Source organism: Astyanax mexicanus, chromosome 2 (assembly GCF_023375975.1).
Source record: "Astyanax mexicanus isolate ESR-SI-001 chromosome 2, AstMex3_surface, whole genome shotgun sequence".
NCBI classification, from domain to species: Eukaryota; Metazoa; Chordata; class Actinopteri; order Characiformes; family Acestrorhamphidae; genus Astyanax; species Astyanax mexicanus.
Window position 1 is genome coordinate 53,867,428 of NC_064409.1, and position 21,458 is coordinate 53,888,885.

The 21,458-nt window shown below is 38.2% G+C and overlaps 1 protein-coding gene across 1 annotated transcript in view; it reads left to right on the top strand.

Annotated features, from left to right (window-relative positions):
* The window catches only part of tafa5b (TAFA chemokine like family member 5b), a 35,229-nt gene extending 14,594 nt beyond the window's left edge, over nucleotides 1–20,635 (top strand). The window contains exons 2-4 of the mRNA XM_007246616.4: nucleotides 2,003–2,152; nucleotides 19,667–19,794; nucleotides 19,879–20,635. Coding sequence (XP_007246678.1) covers nucleotides 2,003–2,152; nucleotides 19,667–19,794; nucleotides 19,879–19,887 — 287 coding nt within the window. The 3' untranslated portion in view covers nucleotides 19,888–20,635. The remainder of the gene's footprint in view (nucleotides 1–2,002; nucleotides 2,153–19,666; nucleotides 19,795–19,878) is intronic.
* The last annotated feature ends 823 nt before the right edge of the window (nucleotides 20,636–21,458 follow it).

Here is a 21,458-nt window from a genome sequence, read left to right on the forward strand (position 1 = left end):
GGAGGGAGAGTGAAAACGAGCGAGAGCGGCTGGTGGGAGGGGAGAGATGGGGAGAGACAGAGAGAATCAAATCACTCTTGAAAATGTTCCAATAATCACTGAAGCGCTCAAGCAACTCAGCTGCCTGAAATAGATTGGAGTGAAAGTACGTTCGGTTTTTATGATGAGAGAGGCTTGCAACAAGGGTCGTCTGGAGAACTTTTTTTCAGGTTTTTATGGCAGCTCTGACAAGCCCTGCAATATTTCTCTGCTGCTTTAAATGTAGCCTGAAATACGGGGAGTAATAAAGGCTGCTTTGCATCCCGATGAGTCAGTGATGGGGTGAAAGAGGAGGGAGAGAGGATGGAGGGGTGTTTGCCTGTGGGAACAGAATGAAGTCTCATCATGCCTCACAGGAATTAGGGATGTTTTTGGGCAGAGGAAAATGAGGAGCGAAACACATATTGGAGAAAAGTCCAGTTCTCGTGTCTTCAGGGGATGTTTGTGTGTGCGTGTGTGTTCTTGGCATCTCGACAAAATTCAAAAGAAATACAGCACATAATGCTAAACACTGAGGAAAGCTGGAGGGTATAATCATGAGCACTGTAAGGATGTCAGCTAGCGAGCTCACAGCAGGAGTCTTTTTGCTAAAGCGAAAGAATTAAACCACTGTCAAGTCAGAACACCATTAGTCTGGACACATTGTGTCAAGCTAATTAAAGATCCGGTCTGATTGTTTTTGGAACAGTTTTCCCCCTTTCTTTGCCGCTTCCTAAAAACACTGTTTTGAATAGTTATTTTGAATAGATTTGACTAATTGTATCTAATTTATCAGAGTATTTACTGATCACTCTTCCATTATAGGCCTGTTTTAATTATCACACCATGTCATTTATCTCTACAAACCTTTATTATACCGAAAGAGCTGAAAAAGGCTGCAATGCAAAAAACACATAGAAGCCACAATACAGTATATTCTGGCTCCTTTTGAGCATCATTTTGTTTTTGACAGGCTGGATAATGCATTTGCCAGCTGGACTCAGGAGACTGCCTTCTGCTTGCAGCCATTTGCCTTGACAAGGAATTGTTTTGATTGTCAAGCATCTGCACTCCCGCCTTGAACATCAAGCATTAGCTGACACATTGCTGCTAAGTGCTGTAAAACCACATTCAGCTAACTGCAATCAAATCTACTGTCTATCAGATTTTGGAGCATTGCTGTGAGGATTTGAGTGCATTCAGTGAAAAGAGCGGTGAGGTCTTAGTGAGTTTAGGATGTCCACTGCCTGACCTTATTCCAAACTACCCAGCTAATACCTCAAAAGTAGTGGACAAGCAACCAATATTCCACAGAACACAGTTCCTCTTCACCACACTGCGCTTAATAGGTTCATGCGTATCTGCTCTAGATAGTCCTATTTTATTGGCAATACTTCTTTACAAGGATTAGACAAGCTTTGCGTGCAGCAAAGGGTGCAACCCTCTGCAAGTAGCTGAATGCATTCATTAGAATCAGTGTCCACAAACATTTAAACATACTAAATAGTGTATATGTAAATCAGTGTCACAGCAGGTTATGTGCAGGTTAATGAGGACAGGGCTGAATTATGGCAGTGATGTGTTTGTTTAGCAAAATAACTGCCATAAGACATTAAAATCCAGACATAGCCCTCATTAAACCCATCCATAATGTCTTGATTTGAGCAGTTTTTAGGTTTATAGCATTCTAAACAGCATTGGGCAGCACTAGGAATGGAACATTTAAAGGTGTTAATTGCGCTGAACAGAACAAAACCAATGATGATAATTGCATTGGTTCAACCTCTGATTTTTACAGTGGCTATAATAGCTAAAAGTGCAATAATGCTGAAAAAAAAGCAATTTTTGTGATATTGTGATGAGAAATGGTCGTTTATTTCTATCCCCATGCAGCAGTGTGAGGCTTCAGGCCTTTAATTACACTGAAATTAAAAAAAAGGATTTTTTTTTCTATCTTCTCAAAGCCTTTTGTCTTTTTATCCAGGTCAGCTGGCAGCCGGTACATGCGAAATCATCACCCTCGACCGGGACAGCACTCAGCCGAAGAGGACCATCGCCCGGCAGACGGCCAGGTGTGCCTGCAGGAAGGGCCAGATTGCCGGCACAACCAGAGCCAGTCCGGCATGTGTAGACGGTAAGAGCCAGGGGGCACTGGTCCAGGCTTTGGTGCCACTGTATAACTGAGCCCACTGGAGCACACCAGAGCAGCGTCTGATCCTAGAGATTATGCTGTCTGCACAGTGATCGAATGTGTGAAGCATCACTCATAGGATTTTGACTTTGTTGCTGTGGGTTTCATCACTGTCTCCCTGTGAAGGGAGACCACCTGTGGAGGATTTGTTTCAAGGTGCTGGACACCTGGGAAATCATGATCTTGTGGGGATGGGGATTTAGATGCCTCTGTGTGATCTCTCTGTGTGAAAAGAAACCTGTGGAATTGACACACAACTTCAGAGTGAGATGCTTTTCAAGTGTGTCCTGCTTGCAATCGAATCATTGATGTTGAACAAATTGCAAGCGAGATATACTCCACATAAAAAAAAAAAACAGTTACAAAATAGTTGCACCCAGAGGGAGAGATAGAAGTGTCAGATTGCAGATTTCCAAAATGATGTTTGGAAGGAAGATTAAGGTTACCAGGTATAATACATTATTAAAAGACATAGAAAATATGGATTGATATGGGCAACTCTTGGTCATATTCATTGACCTACACATGCAGAACTAGTGTGTAATGCACGTGTAATACAGAGTTGTAGAGGTTCCTAATGGTGTCCTGCAATATATCATTCCATGCAGATTTTGCAATAGGGGTGGAGTGTTGATAGTACGTCCAAAAGCATCCCCTTCATTTGCATCTATTGCATAGTATCTTGAAGATAGTATGGCAGAAGTATATGAACAAGCATTGTCCTGTTGGAAAAGAGCACTGGAGCATGGGTTTAGAAAAAGTAGGGCCACTGGTAACAGGACCTCATTAACATAAGTCTGGGCTGTCAAAGTGCCTGTAATGAAGGTGACCTGGTATTGTACAAAACTGCAACCCACACCATGACACCAAGCCTTCATATACATATATTGACAATAGCCTCTCTAAAGCATATAAACATAGTATTAGAGACTAATGGAGCAGATAAACTACTACACCCTTGTGGATCTATCTATCTACCTACCCAGCCACCCACCCACCCACCCACCCACCCACTCACCCACCCACCCAGCCACCCACCCACCCACCCACCCACCCAGCCACCCACCCATCCACCCATCCACCCACCCATCTATCTATCTATCTATCTATCTATCTATCTATCTATCTATCTATCTATCTATCTATCTATCTATCTATCTATCTATCTATCTATCTATCTATCTATCTATCTGTCTGTCTATCTAATGCCAGTCGTGTGTTAGAGGGGTATTGAAGGGGGTGGGGGGGTTGAGGTGGGGTAGTATTTGACCAACATCTTGAGCTTACTAATGCTCTTGTTGCTGAATGATTCAGATTCTCACAGCAATGCTCCAAAATCAAAGTCAAAGTCAGTAAGTCAGGTTTTCCTATCAAAAACAGGATAAACTAATTTGGTATCCCTGATTTTGGAAGAACTTGTCCCAGTGCTTATATACAGATGCACCGGTAACACCTCATAATAACTTTCATTAATATATTTTTAACCAATGATCAGTAGACGTGAACAAAGCAGTAGTTCATCAGAATTTTAATATTAACAAATGCTCACACATGACACTTATTTATCAGCATGGATATTCATATTAAAATGTTAGCAAATCATTAGCTCATCAGAATTGGAACATTTATAAATCGCTAGTAAAATGTTTATCAATTGCAGTTCCTGTTGCCAATGCGTTCATTAGTATTTACAAATGTGATAGCAACTTTTAGTTTCTAAAAATGTGAAAAATAACAGATATTAGTCATTAAATAATGGTATATTAATGAAAGTTATTATAAAGTGTTACGGATGCACCAATCAATATATCTAATGTCCTAAACAAATTTGTTAGTGTATGCCTACAGGCTTAAAAATACAAATTCGTAAGTTGTTATTGGATTGTATTGGAGGAAAAACCTTTAACTGTTGCAGAACCACAATAAACTACCATCTGTAACATCTTTATTATTATGGACTTACATTTTAGAAAGATGTAATTAAATCACATTTACATACACTGACATGCCAAATGTCATGAAACATGAACTAGTATCGTGTCCCATGAATTTTGACATGTCCTATGAGACTGAAGAAAACAGCCCATTCTGACCTCCAGTATATGTGTGTGGAGTCTTCTGCAATGAATGTGGATATGATTTTCACCATAATAGCACCAGACAATTCTAGCCAGAGAGCATACTGCTATCCCATGACTTTTGGCATTTCAGTGTACACGGTGTACACAGAGTATATGACTTTTAATCCTTTTTATATTGGAGCTCAATGTTTTTTTTGGAGCTCAACGGTTTGAAAAAACTGTAGTGATTTATCTTTCACAAGAATCTTGTGAATATTGGTAAACACAAAACATATCTAGACACAAAAAACATTTGGAAAATGCAGTGTTTCTTTCACTAACCGATTAATTCTTCCCAGAAATGATCCACGACTCCAAGAATCACTGGCTTCATTTAAGCAGCATCACTGTGTGATAACGGCAGAGGAGCAACATTTCCTGCTTGACCACTAGCCGACCACAGACAATCCTTAGGTGCAATTTCATGCTCTCTAGCCCTTCCCTTGTCTCTCACAACATGACAGGGTGAAGCTATTGATTTCTGTGGAGGGCGAGAGGGGATAAATAGGCACTATTGTCAGACAACCACAGCAGCTAGTGGCCTGATTGGTGGCCTTGTGATGTCCCCACTGGATTAAATGATAGCTCTTCAGAGCGGCTAAAGGAAAGTATACTGTTTATCTTTGTGCCCGGTGGCGCTCTATCTGATCCTGAAGAAAAAGCAGGTGATCAGAGGGACTCTGGAGTCAAAGGGAGAAATAGGCTGCTCTGTCTACCATTGTGCCAGGCCTTTCTGCCAGGTTCAGTCAGGCGATCGCTGACAGTGTGTAAACATGCCTAGCTGTTGGAAGGTGAGCTATTTTTCAGTCACACATGATGGGATGAGGCTAGGAAAATCTAAAGCCCTCCGTATCCACCGGAGCATGGTTAAAAAGATGATGACGAGACTGTAGGTCAACCACAAATCTTGCCAATAGGCCGTGTTTGAAGTCTTATCTTTGGTTCAGCAGTTCTCTGTGAAAAGTGTCAGCTTTGTTTGTGTCCTCGGTCTAATCACTCGCACTTATGGATCTTTTTGTATTTTTTTCAGTAGAGGTCAAACTTATCACTAAAGTCCCAACATAAAAACATAAAAAAAATCATGCTTTCCTTATTTTGTGTTTTTTAAACACTGTTCAAGTTTAAAACACATTGCTTTGACTCTAAATCCTATATGTGGAAACTAAACTTTAAAACAAACCCCAGTAAAAAAAATAATAAAATAAAATAAAACCCTAAATAAATTAAATCTAGATTTAAAAGAAAAGCTTTCTGATTTTGCCTTTTTTTTTTTTTCTAATTTTTCCCATTTTCTCCCCAATTTACATGGCCAATTACCCAACCCACTCATTAGGACTCCCCCTATCACTAGTAATGTCCCAACACACCAGGAGGGTGAAGATTAACACATGCCTCCTCCGATACATGTGAAGTCAGCCAGCGCTTCTTTTTTTTCGAGCTGCTGCTGATGCGCAGCGGCTCGGCTCCGGTACATCAGCTCACAGACGCCTTGTGCTGTGGACATCACCGTAGGAGTGATGTGGGGAGAGAGCGCCATCTACCCACCCGGAGGGAGCAAGGTTGGCCCTTAGACCGCTGGACCACTCGGCGCCTGATTTTGCCTTTTTTAATCATTTAATAACCAAAATGAAAAATTACTAATATATCATAATAAATTATATAATTAAGACCTATATGTTGTCCACTCACACACACACACATGCATACACACAGTCAGTCTACACATAAAGTCTACATTTTACTGTTAAAAACCTATTAATGATTAATGTCTTTTGCTATCTAATCAATTCCAAAAGTAAGAAAATCCTCTGTTTAAACATACACTTATCACACCCCTGATTCAAATATCTTTTATTTACTGTATAATGTAAATGCCAATTTACATTTATAAAACTGGAATTTATAAAACTGGAAGACATTTTATTTTCATAATTTGCCATAAAATAATAAGGGCTCTCTCCACCCACCAGGATTGCGATAGCAATGTAACCATTAATAGCAGTCCTATTTTAACAAAAGTGTCTTTTAAATTATGTATCAGGTTTAACCACATTAAGATGTAAGTAAATATTTGATCATGCCTCATTGATTGTTGCTGATGATGATTGAAACAGGAAGAAGCACATGGAGTAAAGTGGTAAATTAAAATTATTAAATTTTACGGGTTGTGCAGCCTTAAGCAGTTCTTGCAGACACTGTCCTGCCTGCTTATTCAAAGTTACATGGTGCAGTTAGCAGCATAGAGTCCAAAGTAGAAGCAATAGAAATGCTACTAATACAAGTGATTGAAGTATCAAAGAAATTTAAAGCTGTTTTGGGTAAAAATGTTATATAATGTTGCTTCAAATGGCGAATATTACAGACAATAATGTGATGTTCTATTTAAAATTTGTTGATGATTGAAACATTGATTTCTTAATTTTTACAGTTTATAATGATATTAAGCTACAAAACAGCCCATTTTAAATGAACTGATTTTTGTAAAGTCAGTAAAAAACTGTGCATTTACATAACATTACTGTGCAAAAGTCGTATGCATTTGAAATAAGACATAAAATCGTTTTGGGCAATAAATGTTCCTTTGTTTAAAGCACCAAACAGAAAGCAGCAGTCCACCTTAATTTAACTTTTCAGCTTTTCAAAATATTTAGATGTGTGTGGTTGGTATAGCCAGTAGTTTTTCTGTGTGTGAGTTCACAAGGTTATCCAATCCTCTCCTTGAAGAAAGCCAAAAATTTAGTATTTGTCCACTCACTTGCTCTCAACACACCTAATGTAGCACTAATGATCTCATTGACCAACCGTTCCTGAGGTGAACTCTGAAATCTACAGTAAACTACGCAGGCCGTTGGTACTCTAAAACTGTGATTGAAAACCACTGAACAAATCAATTCTTCATTAATCAGAAGACCTGCTGGTGGAACTGAACAGAACCTACAATTACTACAATTACTGAATCTGTGTTATCAGAATATTATATTATGTTGCACAAGCAAATACTTTTAAACAGGATTCATAGCTGCCTAAAGCTTGAGCTGAAAGTGTTTGGATTATTTTAGCCCACATTTATTTTAAAGACTGAGGGTGGTCTCTTACGACCTCAGGATTAAATCTGTGTCATCTACCTCAATCAGACTTTAAGAAACCATAGGAAAAAAACCCAATATGTTTAGTATTAACAGATGAACAAAAAAAGGATTGAAAATGTTTGTGTTAAGATAAAGGATGCTAAACAAAATGGGTGAATTAACTTCAGTGAGAAAATAGAAGATTACAAGAAAATTGTAGGATATGAGGTCATCAGTGGTTACTCTTGAGGCTAATAAGGTTTATTTAAATGGTGAACGTGTCTCCTACAGTGAATCTGTTGTTGTGATGATTAAGGGTTTGCAGGTGTTAGGGCGTTCTGGACAAAATAATAACAGATTATTAATACCTCCCATTTCTCTCAGCACTTACCGAGGGCAAAACATTGCAGTTTGTTTACGCCTCAATTAAATTTTGTAATTATCCTTCACAGTGTGGCAAAATGCATCTAAAATTTACAGACTCATAAACTGGCTCTGTTTTTGTTCCTTGAGGCGTTACTCAACACCTCCAGCAACTTCTAATAAGTCCGTTTGGAGAAAGGAACTGTGTGCTCGCTCTCAGAATTAAAGCGCGAGAAAAGCAAGGCAATGCCAAGCTTGACTAAACTCACAAGGACATCTGTCATTACTCTGTGTCATGCAGACTGGTTAGACTGATACCACCTCATTGTGCAGACTGATTAGAGTGATCACAGCAATAAATAGCCCTGCATTCCGAATGAGCTCATAGAGGCTGCAGCTCTTCAGTTCAGCAATTTAAGGCAATTGAAGGCAATGCAATTTTAGGGACAAGAAAATTCAAACCAGAAGCCCTTCCAAACAAGTAATTCTGAAAAAATATTCACATATAAACAACTGTTTCCTGGAAAAGTATCCGATTTAATATCTTCTTTTTTACAAGATAAAAAATACACTTGTTGACAAAAAAAAACAACAAACGATCAAATAAAAGAAATGAAAAATGTAAATGTGAAGATGATAAGTGCCCTGGCACGTCTAGCCTGGATACAAGATATGGTTGGGCATAGAGACATACAGGTTCACTATGGTAGGGCTTTCTAGCCTTTTGTAACTCACAGGCCATTAAACCTACTGAAGGTATTTTTTTGGGGGGCACAACCATCAACCTCGTAATTTTATGTTCCTGTAAATGTAGAGCTTAGTGCTAGATACTCGCTGCTGTACTTTCTTTGTTTGGGTTGATGTTTACTTTTCTTGGTTTTCTTGGTGTTAAAGAGTGGCTGCTTCACTTGTAGATAGCTTAGTTTCAGAATATTTTGTTGTCAAAGACAACCATTTATCCATGAGGTCACTCATATTCTCACTAATAACATAACTAGCGTTTTAATCTACTAGCTATCTCTGCTTGTGTTTTTTTTTAGTTTTTTTGCAAATAAGTTAATTCCATATTACCCTATTAATTAACTTTACATTTTAAATGACATTTGATGAACTGTCATGAAATATTTAAAATATTTTTTGCTTTGCAAAAAAAGAAAAAAAAAAAACCTTGCAGCTTATCCTGTAGATCCTCCACACTTGTAGTTTTCAGAAGTTGGTAGAGCTTAGATTGGGCCCAAAGTCTCACGCCCGACCCACCCCGAGCCCGTGCAAGTTCTGCCCGAGCCTGACCTGACCCACTCCATACACTGTCCTTTAGAACCTGAGCTCAAATAAAACCCGACAAGTAGAGCGTTAAAACTGCTTTTAAAAAATATTTTCGGAATGTTTGAATGAGCAAAATCTGTTCAGAATGATTGCAATTAACATTGCAACACTGAATAAAAAATATTTAAGAAAAGATATTTATTAAGAATATAAAATATTCATCTGTAAATTAGGTTACAAGAATGATGTCTGAATGACATCACATTGATATAATTTAACATGGTTTAAGAATAGAAAAATATTTTATATTGAGCTTATAGTCTATGTACAAAAACACCCACATAATAAACAGTAATACAGCTATGCACTGCACAGCGCTGCAGGTCAAGTGTGCAGTATGGACAGGTGGAGTGTGCACAACTCACTTTTTTTAAAACACAATTTGATTTATTACTTTGCTATATTGTGGTTAAAAAGGCAGAACTTTATATAAAATTAAAATATTATTTAAAAAAGACGCCTACGTCACAGATAATAGGAAATTGGTGAGAAATCTCTGGTGGGGCCTCGGGTCGGGTTCAGGCAGAGAATCTAAGCTGTAGAAGTTGACATCCCAGCTGAACCCATAAACGGGTGATTGCCGATAAATCAGGCAGGCCAATGAAGTGTTGCAATTTGGCAGAGACATTTCTGTACAAACCTTGCTGTGTGTATCCTGCTGAAAAATGCCAGTTGGAAGCCCTGTCATGGGAGGCAACACATGGCTACAGGCTGTCTTACACAAATTAATGAGCCCTTAGTGTCCCTCCCCTCATATCACTACTAGGGGTGACTGACTGTTATATGTAATGGCATATATCTGGAGGATCATCACACCCGCATTTGTGGCTGTGTGTCACTAAACAGCAAAGACAGGGTGGAAGCTCTTTCAACAAGGCCTTCATACATGAACCCAATCATCACTGAATCACAAAACAAACCTGGATTTGTTTCTAAAGACAACACAGTTACAGTTCATTGCACATTTCCCATTTACAGTATGACAAATTAAGGTCATAGTGGCTGGCTGTTGGATGGCCTTCATGGTGAGCAATTCCACCCTGAAATGACCACCCTGGATCTCTCAGTCTAATGATGCTTAAAGTCTGTCAATAGGCAAAATGTATTGTGCATGAGTGCATCATAGGGGCATGTCTAGTAGTCAACAAGCTCTCACCAAGAGGTACACTACCCACAAGTAGCCTCTGGGAGCCTTTTATAGAGTATCAGAGGAAGCACTTTAATTCCCTCTTGTGGCAAGACCCAGTTTCTAATTAAATCACACCTGTAATTTACACATCTGCCTGACACATAACTGAGTGCCAAGTTTTGCAGAAGTTTTTTGTCTTTTTGCTTGCCAATGATTGGATAATGCTGATCTCAGATGAACGAGCAACTTCACAAAAGCATGTTTTCCAGTATACTGTAGTTAAAACACTGGAGGTTAGACCTTTAACATGAAGTGGCTTACTACAGAAATTTTCCATTCTACATTGAAAGGTACAGTATGTACATTCTGGCTCCTGCATAGTTCTTAGAATAAGAAGCAAAGAAACTTTGCCACAAAAAAAATATATTTCACATTAAGCTCAAGTTGGATTCTTATTACAAAGCTCAATTTCATCTTGAATAGTGCAGCATTTCATTTGGTAGTGTTGAGAGGTGCCACCAGAATGTAAATGCAGGAAATCTAAATCCAAAGTTACTGACAGCCTTGTCTTACTCAGTCTATTTGCGAATTGGAAGAAAATTAAACTGGAATTAAATTTGAGCTAAAATCTGACCATCACTGTATTAAGACTTTACGAGTTGGTTACTGACATGCCAAATATTATATCAATTTAATTTATATAAGACTAGGATATCATATGGGCTTCCTGGGGAGTCTCTTGTTGATCACAATCATTACCATCCACTGTGCTGTCCACAGGTGGTGATAATGCTCTCTATGACCCTATCAGGCCTTGCTTCATCTGCTTCATCAAATTGTCTTGCCACGAGCATGGTGTCCAGTGATTAACCTCACTTATAAGATAACACCTCACAACTTATACATTCAAGTATGGACCTTCCCAAGCCATCACTTGAGTTAACACTTGATCACATGATCAATTTACTGTACATACTGGTATCCAGTGTATTCTGTTTTGTAGCTCCCTGTTATTGTGCTTCAGAAAGCTGCTGTACATGAGTGGGATATACAGTACAGACACAGAAAAGAAAGAAACAGAAAGTTTTGCTATGAAAATACAAGTGAACTGACTGGATAATCAGACAAGTTAAAAGAATGCTGAACAAACCACTGTGAATATGTAGATAAGCACCATGTGTATCTTCACCTAACAAATCGATGACACCTGTAATTTGTCCAGGGCCGCCCAAACATTTGCAGAAGACAGTGTGTTATTTTGCATCACGCCTGGCTGTCTCCTCTCACAACTCGCCCCGCGCCAGAGTTTGTTCTGCAGCTTCCTTCAGCACTTTTTCTTTCACTGAAGTTTGTTTTCTTAAGCTTTGGGAAGCTTCATTGAATTGAGCGGCTCATTTCCTTTCCCATATTGTCTCCCGTCTCCAGTGTTGGTTTAAAAAAAAAAAAAAACATTTATTTTGGTTAGCACTCTCAAATCCAAGTATAGACTCTGGAGATCCAGCAGGCCCACAGTGATTCTCTTTGTGAATAAATGAAAGGATTATGGGAGAGAGCATGTTATGTAGTTACTTAGAGTAGCTGTCCTGTGATGATGGAGAATGGTGTGTGAGCTAGCCTACTCTCCGAGATGCTTGATTAAAACATGGTGTCTCCGTGGGGAGCAGCGAAGAAAAATGTCTCTGCTGCCTCGGTGTGGAGTTTTACTCTTGGGGGAATCTAATAAGAAAATTCCTCTCTGCTAAATATGAAAGTGCATATGTCTGGTGTTTCTATGTGGCCTCTAAACTTCACACTCTTCATCTCAGGATTAATCCTGTGAGTGTACTGATCTCATCAGTTACAAAACGTAATGTTCAGGTAGCCTTACCATACTTTATGAACTGAACTATGGTAAAGTAATTCATAAATAAGTCTCTGCCAGTTCCTTTAGACCAGGGGCCGGCAATTAAGTTTGGCTGTGGGCCAGATATTTTCCAAGCCATTACGTGGTGGGCCAGAAAAAATAATTCTGTTTTAGAAAATTACGTGATGACGTATGTGAAATGACGTACAGGCTAGGAGCTCTCCAGCCCAGAGGGTTGTTGAACCCAGTTGCAGGAAATTTGAATTCAATGCATTTAAACCCAAGAAGAAAAGAAAAAAAAATAATAAACACTGCACTCCTTATGCAGGATCAAACCCGTGTCATCAGGGTCGCGGTCCTGAACAAAAGCTCACCAGAGAAGCATTTTTTTTTATTATTGTTCATTATAGTTCAAACACTCTCACAGGCCAGATGCCACAGGCCTATTGCCGATCCCTGCTGTAAACCACTGTACCCAGTATGCCACTCTACACTGAGGTTCATCACTGGTGACCTCCATAAAACTCATTACTGAAGACTGTATGAAAACGTATGAGGTTGGCCCTCATTATCAGCACAATGAGAAAACTGTTTTATTAATAAACATTGTTTTTTTTATGAACCCAGAAGAGCCCATGGTTACTTACATGTCACAGAACTTTAAAAGCTTTGGAAACTTTAATAGACTACACTGTCCTTCCTTTTAACTCATTGGGCCCTATTTTAGTGAACTACAGGTGAGCCCTAAACTGTGCACAACTTTCAGAGTGTCTTTGGTATTGTAACGATTGGACAAGTTCTCCTTGCGCGTCTCGTCTTTTGGGTGCAACATACAATAAACCAACCAGCACATAACTTGCCATTCCCTTTAAGAGCCAGGTGCACTCTGATTTAGCGGATTGCTATTTCAGGGGTGCAGCTAACTGGTCGTGTCCATTGCTTCTCAGGAGAGAAAACTGACCTGCAGTTCACACTCATTCATGCTTGTTTCTTCTGTTTATTGTTGATGTAAAAGTTTGCTGTCAACAGGCACGTGCTTCATGTCCAAGTGTGCATCAAAACAATGAACATCTGAGGGTTAACTGTTGTCTAGGTTGTTTTTAGACAGTGGCGCACATGTGTTTTCCATTGCCAAGATAGCAATACGCTATAAATTAACCTGTCCACATAAGCATCTTTGCTAGTTTAACAGCGCAGGTGCACGGCATTAGAAGAGACTGGTTGCAAGATAACAATTATTATCAGGGCACGCTGGCACTGTGTAAAAGACTGTGCATGGGTTGGGGTTTAAGATAAAATTAGTTCATTATAAATGTGTCTGTTCTGACCATTTTAGCAATTAAAAAGCTTTAAATAGGGTTTAATACTGACCCCATTTTTAGAACACAATTATGAAATACAAGTTAAAATTGCCTCTTGTTTTGACATGTGTTACAGTGCAATTTTATTTGTAAAAATATTTACAAAAGTCATGTGATTGTGTTATCACCAAAAAACACTAATGGCTGCTTAATTGATGTTACTGAATCAGTAAATATTCAGAAAAGGGTCCAGGCTCATCTGGGTTAGTATAACACTCTCTGGTAACGTTTTTTTCATTTGGTTTAATATTAAAAATAGGTTTGTTTAAATATTTTTTATGTTCATGGCTTGCTTATTTTTATTTTTCTTGTTTTTATTAATGATAGTTAAATATTGTTTTTTTTTCTGTTTCAGTCTCTGTGTATTGTAAATGCTCAGCAACACTGATAATGAGGGTCACCCTGAAAGCACCTCTGAGTAAAAATAGAGGTTTTTGATTGTTTGATTGATTGATTGTTTATATGCTGGAAGGGATACAGTATCTCTGTGGTGGATGTGACTTGTTTTATTTGGATGTTGGACTCTCTCAATCACGCTTTGTGAGTGGTCTGGCTGAGAGGTCTACAGAGACAGAGTGTGGCTCTTTGAAGTATTGATTTGGAAAAGTACTATTGTGTTTTTGCCACAGTCGGCCTGCCTATCAGAGGAATGGCCATCTCCCCAAATCCCCTCAGAGACTCTGCAGACAGCTCATTAGTGCAGCAGGCTGAGAGTAGCACTCAGTCAGTGGCACACCGGTAGGTAATAGGATGCTCTTCGGCACTTGTTTGTGTTTGTTGATTGTCGTTGCTCCATTAGACAGTGGAGGTGTAGTGTCAGACAGTGCGCAGTTTGGATTACTTAGCACCTGCAATCAGGTCCTGAAATTACCGCAAATAGAATTAGTCACTTTTATATCTTTAGAATTACCCAGAAAGGAATCATTCCGACTCCAGGGGCCAGTCCACGTCCAGCTGACAGAAAGAAAAGCTTTCTATGCCACACGTTTGCTGGTTGCTGGATATTGAGCTTTGTCGAGTGTAAAAACACCTGACAGCGGGTGTGAACTCTGCTCTATTTTTGCTCCAATGACATTCAAAGTCCACTTTAAAGTATCACATGGACAAGAGAAAAAAATGTATTGTATTGTTTGGGTGTTTCTTCATGTATGAATAAAAAGTATGTAAATGGCTACGTTAGAAAAATGCTCAGATGTAATTTTACAAATCTATTTACAATCCTGTAATTTGGCATTCAGAATGAAACAGGGTTTTGTATGAAGCATTGGTGGGAAAAAAAAAAACAATTATTTTTTTATGCATCTGTAGTGAAGGCCCTGCTGTCCCCTCGTTGTGTACACTTAGTTTAATAAGCTGTTAGCAAGCTGAAGAGTTTGTGGCTGGCTAGCTTTTAAATTTGGTTGCCAGTTTTTGCTTATGCTTTTGCTAGTGGACTGGGTGTTTGTCAGTTCTATGCTGTAGGTCAAAACTGCCAAAACACATTAGTTGTTATAGAATTGTTTCATTTCCCGGCCCTGTTTTTTGGTTTGGCAGAATATATATATATATATTTTTTAAGCAGAACATGGTGGTGTTGGGGTGATTGTACTGAATTATCATTACAATTTGTCACACGTCTAACCTGTTATCATTTTATTTCAGATCAAAATGATCAAATGAGAGAGAGGCAGAGTTTAGCAGTCTTCAGTTCCTGTGCTGAGAGATGCTGGAAGATGTATTTCTGCAGTTCTATATGTGACTGAGTGCTCAAGTCGTTTATTGATCCTCTACTTTTGTGCTTCTACTGATGTTGTTTTTGAAATGGTACTTTTACTATCGATTAAGACGCTGCTTTACAGAAGTAGCAATATTTTAAGCTGAGTATGGATTTACACTGGTCTACACACCCCTAAAATCACACCTCTGCTAACTCCACTGGTAAAGAGCTTTTATACAGTCGTTAAAAAGACAAAAGCAAGGGCGCCGAGTGGTCCAGCGGTCTAATGCGCTGCCACTATGAGCGGGAGGTCGCAGGTTCGAACCCCCGCTCATGCAGCTTTGCCATCAAGCTGCCGGTGCTTAGAGGGAGCAAAATTGGCTCTGCTCCCTCTGGGGTGGGTAGATGGCGCTCTCTCCCCATCACACTTAAGGTGATGCTGGGCGGCATGAGGCGTCTGTGAGCTGATGTATCAGAACCTAGCCGCTGTGCTTTCCTCCGAGCGCACTAGCTGCTCAGGCAATGATTCATCAGCAGCAGCTCGAAAAAAGGGGTGATTGACTTCACACGTGTCGGAGGAGGCGTGTGCTTGTCCGCATCCTCCAAGGGTCACGGGCGTCACCGGTGATGGGGACGCACAAAGGGGTGGGGCAATTGGATATCCAAAATTGGGAGAAAATGGGGAAAAATCAGAAATAAAATTATAAAAAAAAAAAAAAAAGACAAAAGCAAAAGCTAAACTGACATAGAAATTTAGGACCAAATTGTGAGCAGCAGCTTTCACATAAGTTATATAAAAGGGTCAGTTCTCATCACTGCTTCAAAACACTTACACAAGCAAAAACTGTGGAAATGTGTCTTTAAGCCTAAAATAATTCAACCTACAGATAAAATTAAGCCTCTAATCTAATGAAGGTGTTTTTTAAGGTGAGTTTGTGTGTGTCTTAAAGCTTTAAAAATCAATTCCTGAATGTAACAATTATTAATGACCTTTCATTATCTTTTCATTCCAGCAATATAAAGTACTTATAGGCAAGACCTTTCACTTGGAAGCCTTGGCATCTTTGTTGGCAGTCATAAGAGACCCGAGCCATACAAAAATACACTCCTGTCTGTTTGAATGGGGAAAAAGAAAATACAAGAAACTAAAATATAAAATAAAATACATATTTTTCTAACAATATCTTCAAGAAACCTCATGAGAATTTTGTAGCATTTGTAACGTAATAATGCATAAAAAAATATTTTTCAGATAGTTTTGACTACTGCGCTTGCACAGATCTCCATATCGAGGAATGGCTTCTCCAAAAGCACACTGCCAAACAAACACCATGATAATCGTTAAAACAAATCCTATTAATATTTCAATAACTCATCTTTTTGTTATTAACTTCTCTGATCAAGATCAGAGATAATGTTATTGTTACATCTTCTGAGGACAACTTTTGCAATGGCAGCAATATAAAAGGATAAAAAACTGCTTTAGAAGTGCACAGCCTATTTCAGTATTGGAGGCACATATACATCCACAGAGAGAAAAGGAGAAAACAGACATCCATAGTCAAAGTTTGTTCTCTTCTTTATCACATCTGTGCAGTGAACACACACTCTAGTGAACACACATACCTGGAGCAGTGGGCAGCCATCGCAGTGAAGGTTAAGAGCCTAGCTGAAGTTCCCAACAGTGGTGGCTTTTCAAACCCATGTATTAAATCCACAACTCAACAATCTCATCAGTAACTCAGTGCTGTTTTTACTGATCTATCTATTTAATTATCTGAATTAAAAGTCCTATTCCAGATTTTAAATAATTAGGAGAGCCAACAAAAAGTAAGACAATATATATATATATATATATATATATATATATATATATATATATATATATATATATATATATATATATATATATATATATATATATATATTTATATATGTCAGATTGTTCCATGTTTTTTTATAACAAAGGAAATAGAGTTGACCTCTACATTTAGACAGACATAACATATATTCTGAAAATGAGAGAAATTATATTACATGCAATTATTTATGTAGATGTTAATTAAGAATTTTGAGCTGAATGTATAAATCAGGAGATGTATGAAAACAGTCAGCAATTTGTGCCTAAAATATAATATCTATACATAAAGCAATACAAACTTGCTTAAATTTTACCACTGTGATAAAAACAGAAACAATCACTGTTCCCAAGGTGTTTAAGAAGTTAATATCATTAGTATTTTCTTATGATATTATTTTATGATAATCTGAGTGACATTTACATTACATTACACTTTCTTACAATTCCACCTTAACATTATAACTTTGTAGTAGCTTTATTAGTCACAGATATTTTCTGATCATAATTTTTCCCTAGAAATGTGAAACTAACCCCCTTCTTCTTCCTCCATCTCTCCGTCTGTCTCTAAGGGACAATATGTCATGGTATGCAAATGAACATATATAGGTGCCCTAGATATTATAAATAGACATTTGTGTTTGATTAAGTGAAAAAAAAATCTTACCTCAGGAAAAAAAATTGGTTCTCTGATGATCCAAAGTGTTCTGTTTTATTATCAGGCTGAGAGTGACTTTCTCCTGTGCTTTATTGGCTTTATTCTCTGCTGTATGTCAGACACTGTGCCCTTCCTTTTCTTAGCTTTAACCTTGAAGTTTACTGTGCATTTCTACAGCAATTTAACATGAAAAGCTTTACACAACACTGTTACACAGCAGTCTGTCGGCAGTGCTAAACGATGACGTGAATCCTCAGCAGTGGAGGCACATACTGGTTCTGTTACTGAGTTGAACTGGATTATATGATGTGCTATGAAGACAAGAAACAGATGAGTCATGATACAGTGGATTAGGATTTACGGATGTAATCCAAATGTAATTAATGTACAGTATCTGATCTATAGTAAGGCAATAAGGTCAAGCTAACTGTTGCATTCTGATAAAAAATAGGTGATGCCTTATTGTCCTGCAGTATTGTATGCAATTTGTGATTTGTATGTAACTGTACACATTACATTTATTAACTCATAGTTTTTATCTACCTATGGCAAATTTACTGTGTAGTGTTGTGTAGTTTAGCTTGTTCCACCAGGGACTTCTGGGTGTTTATTTTCTATGTGGAGTTATATAACTTAGTTTTAGGAGTTTGATCCACGCCCTTACTCCTCCCTTTCTCCTCCCTGTATAAACCATCACTTTCTCTCTGCATGTTGAACAACCCACCTCCTCCCCATCTTCCTCCTTCATTTATTTCTCCCTTTCTCTTCCTGTTTCTCTTCATGTGGGGGGCTTCAGCTTCACGCTTTTCCAACGAAGCTGCCCCGAACTCCAGCCCAAATACTCTGAGTTCCCCCCCCCTTCTTCTTCTCTGTCCAGTCAAGGGTGTGGGACAATACTAGCAAAACAGTAATATTCATGTCTATTATAGATATTAAACTAGAAGGGCCATATCTTATACCCTGCGCAAGTCCCGTCACAATGTTCATTTCTATGTTACACCCCGTAATCAGTCTATTTTTACACCTTGCGTCTGCATCCTTAAAATAGCGATAGAGCTATATCTAGTAGTGAGGTGTGTTATAAATTGAAGAATTTTCTGGGGTATTGTTATCTTACAGCTACTGACTGATAAGAATGTAGACAACAGTCAAATGTCAGGTGTTTATTGCTATCTTGGCAATGCAGAAGCACCGTGCACAGCAGTGCACAAACCCAACCTTTACATCAACAATAAACAGAATACTAAACAAAATAGCACTGCTGTTCCCGTAACCGACCTGGTAACGCACCTTCACAGCTTGAATGAGCAAATAATTTTTTTCTGCTAAAAATCCAAAAATCGCTGTGCCGTTAAAATAGCAATTTGCCAAAGTCAGAGCACACCAGGCTTTAAAAAGGTATAGCAAGTGAAATGCTGGTTGGTTTATTATTACATGCTACTCCCAAAATCAAGGTGTACTTTTGCCGTCATTACAACTGCAAATACAAATCAAGTTGCACTGTGCGCTGTTGAAAGCTCACCTATATATATATATATATATATATATATATATATATATATATATATATATATATATATATATATATATATATATATCACTAAAATAGGGTCTGAAGTATTACATTAAATGATCATAGTCTATACTAAGAAAAGCATTTTTTGGCATGTGTACCACAACCATTACCAATCACATGCAACTATTTAAATACGCTTGTTTGATATTATGTCAAAACGGCAAAAAAATATACAAATATATTTGAATGTATGTTTAAATGTAGATGTTTATTTTTTTTTTATTTGATAATCAATTTTTTGACTTCTAATTATTTATAGTTGTGCAGAATGCAGGGATGAAACGCAAGTTTAGACAGGGCCAACTGTATTGATGCCTTCCCTCTGAAAGCCGCTATGTAGATTGAAAACCTTGAAACTGGTGGAAAATGAAAATGGCATTAATTTAAAAGTGCTGAAATTTAAAGTGCTGATATGCAGGTATATATTTACTTATATAAATGTTTTTTTCCTGGTTGCAGCTCATATCGTGAGGAGCAGGCAGTGGTGTGAGATGATGCCCTGTTTGGATGATGAGGGCTGTGACTTATTAGTAAACAGATCAGGATGGAGATGTGCACAGCCTGGAGGAAGAGTGAAAACGACTACGGTAAGTTACAGTGCTGGCATGTCTTCACTGACATCATAAAGATGGACTTTGTCATTAGCTCATAAAACTCTGGTCATTTCCCAGGTATCCTGACGTCTGCTGGAGTCGACACTTCAGAGAGAGGCTACTGCAGAAGCACCTCTCCATCTTCAACGGCCACAGATAACATCACTATCTGATAGCGTGTCCCTCCATCTGTTCATATGATGGATGGAAGAGACTGAAGATCTGCTCCTGGTGCTTCTGTTGGTGACAGTTGTATCTCCGAACAGCATGGATGATGGGAGATGCGTGGAAACGGGTTTCATGTGGGACAATTCCAGAAATAAAGACAGGGACGCTGCTGGACGGGGCAGGAATGTGGATTTACTGACAAGTGAGAAGAAGAAGAGACAGCAAATTAGAAGGACCGTTGAAGTTTCCAGAACATGGTCTTCTTCATTATTGTGTGATATTTTTTACAGACCAAAGAAAAACTGAAAGGACAGTTTATATCTGTGTGGAAAGAGTTTGGGACATAAGCTGTTAATATCAAATATAAATGCACAATAAATGAGGCAAACACACCAGTATACAAACATATATACACATGCAAACCCACCTACATCTGATTGTGGAGCACTGAAGGCAATAAGAGTGCTCTTAAAAGCCTGGAATTCTCTGTGTGGTTAAGTTGGTAATTTTGCTGTATTTTGAACATTAAACAGACATTTATAGAAGGCATAGAGCGCCTGATTGATGACAGGCAAAACTCTGACTAAAGACCAATAAATGTATTTTCAAAAGTGCACAATGTGTTGATTTTTTTTATTCTGTGTTTCTATAGAGAAGGGTATTTCAGCCCTTTCAAAAAATACCCATACATTATTCAAGCATAACAATATGACCACCTCATTTTTTCAGCTTCACTGAGCACATAGGAGCACTTGTAGGAGTTCTAAAATTACAGACTGTTGTTCTTCTGTGTCTCTGCATAATTTATTATCCTTTTTTCACTCTGTTATTCAATAGAATCCCACAGGTCAACCACCGACAGAGGTGTCAAATAGCAAACTACAATTACTTCCTTGCCTTAAATATCAATTTTGATTATCTATGGTTTACTGGAGTAATTATTTTTCGGTTGACTTTTTACCTCTACCCTTTCACACAATAATCTGAACTTTCTACTACTTACATTTTAAAAATAGCCTTTTTCTCCTATTTCATTTTAGCTTGTTTCCATTACAACTTCTCATATTTTAAAAATAAACATTACAAATAGTGATTCATCACACCTGCACACGTCATGTCACACTCCAGTAAGAACATAACAGATGTATGTAGTCTAGTATGAAGATAATCTGTCGCAGAGACTCAAGATAACTCGAGTAAAATGTCCCAACTGAGCTTCTTTAATATATTTGCATTGTACTAAAATGCATTCATTTCATTGGGCATATATGCAGCTGAAACAGGGAGACTGTTGCATCCCAAGTTTTTTTCCTTAGTGGCATTTCCCCTTACCGGTACATTACTTTTACTTTTATATTTTAAGTAGTAGTAAAACCAGTAGTTTCACACATTTACTTGTGTGAAAAGCTTTAGTTGATAGTTCAACTTCTACAGAAGTATTTTACACCCTAGTATCTATACTTTCACCTGAGTAATGAATGTCAATACTT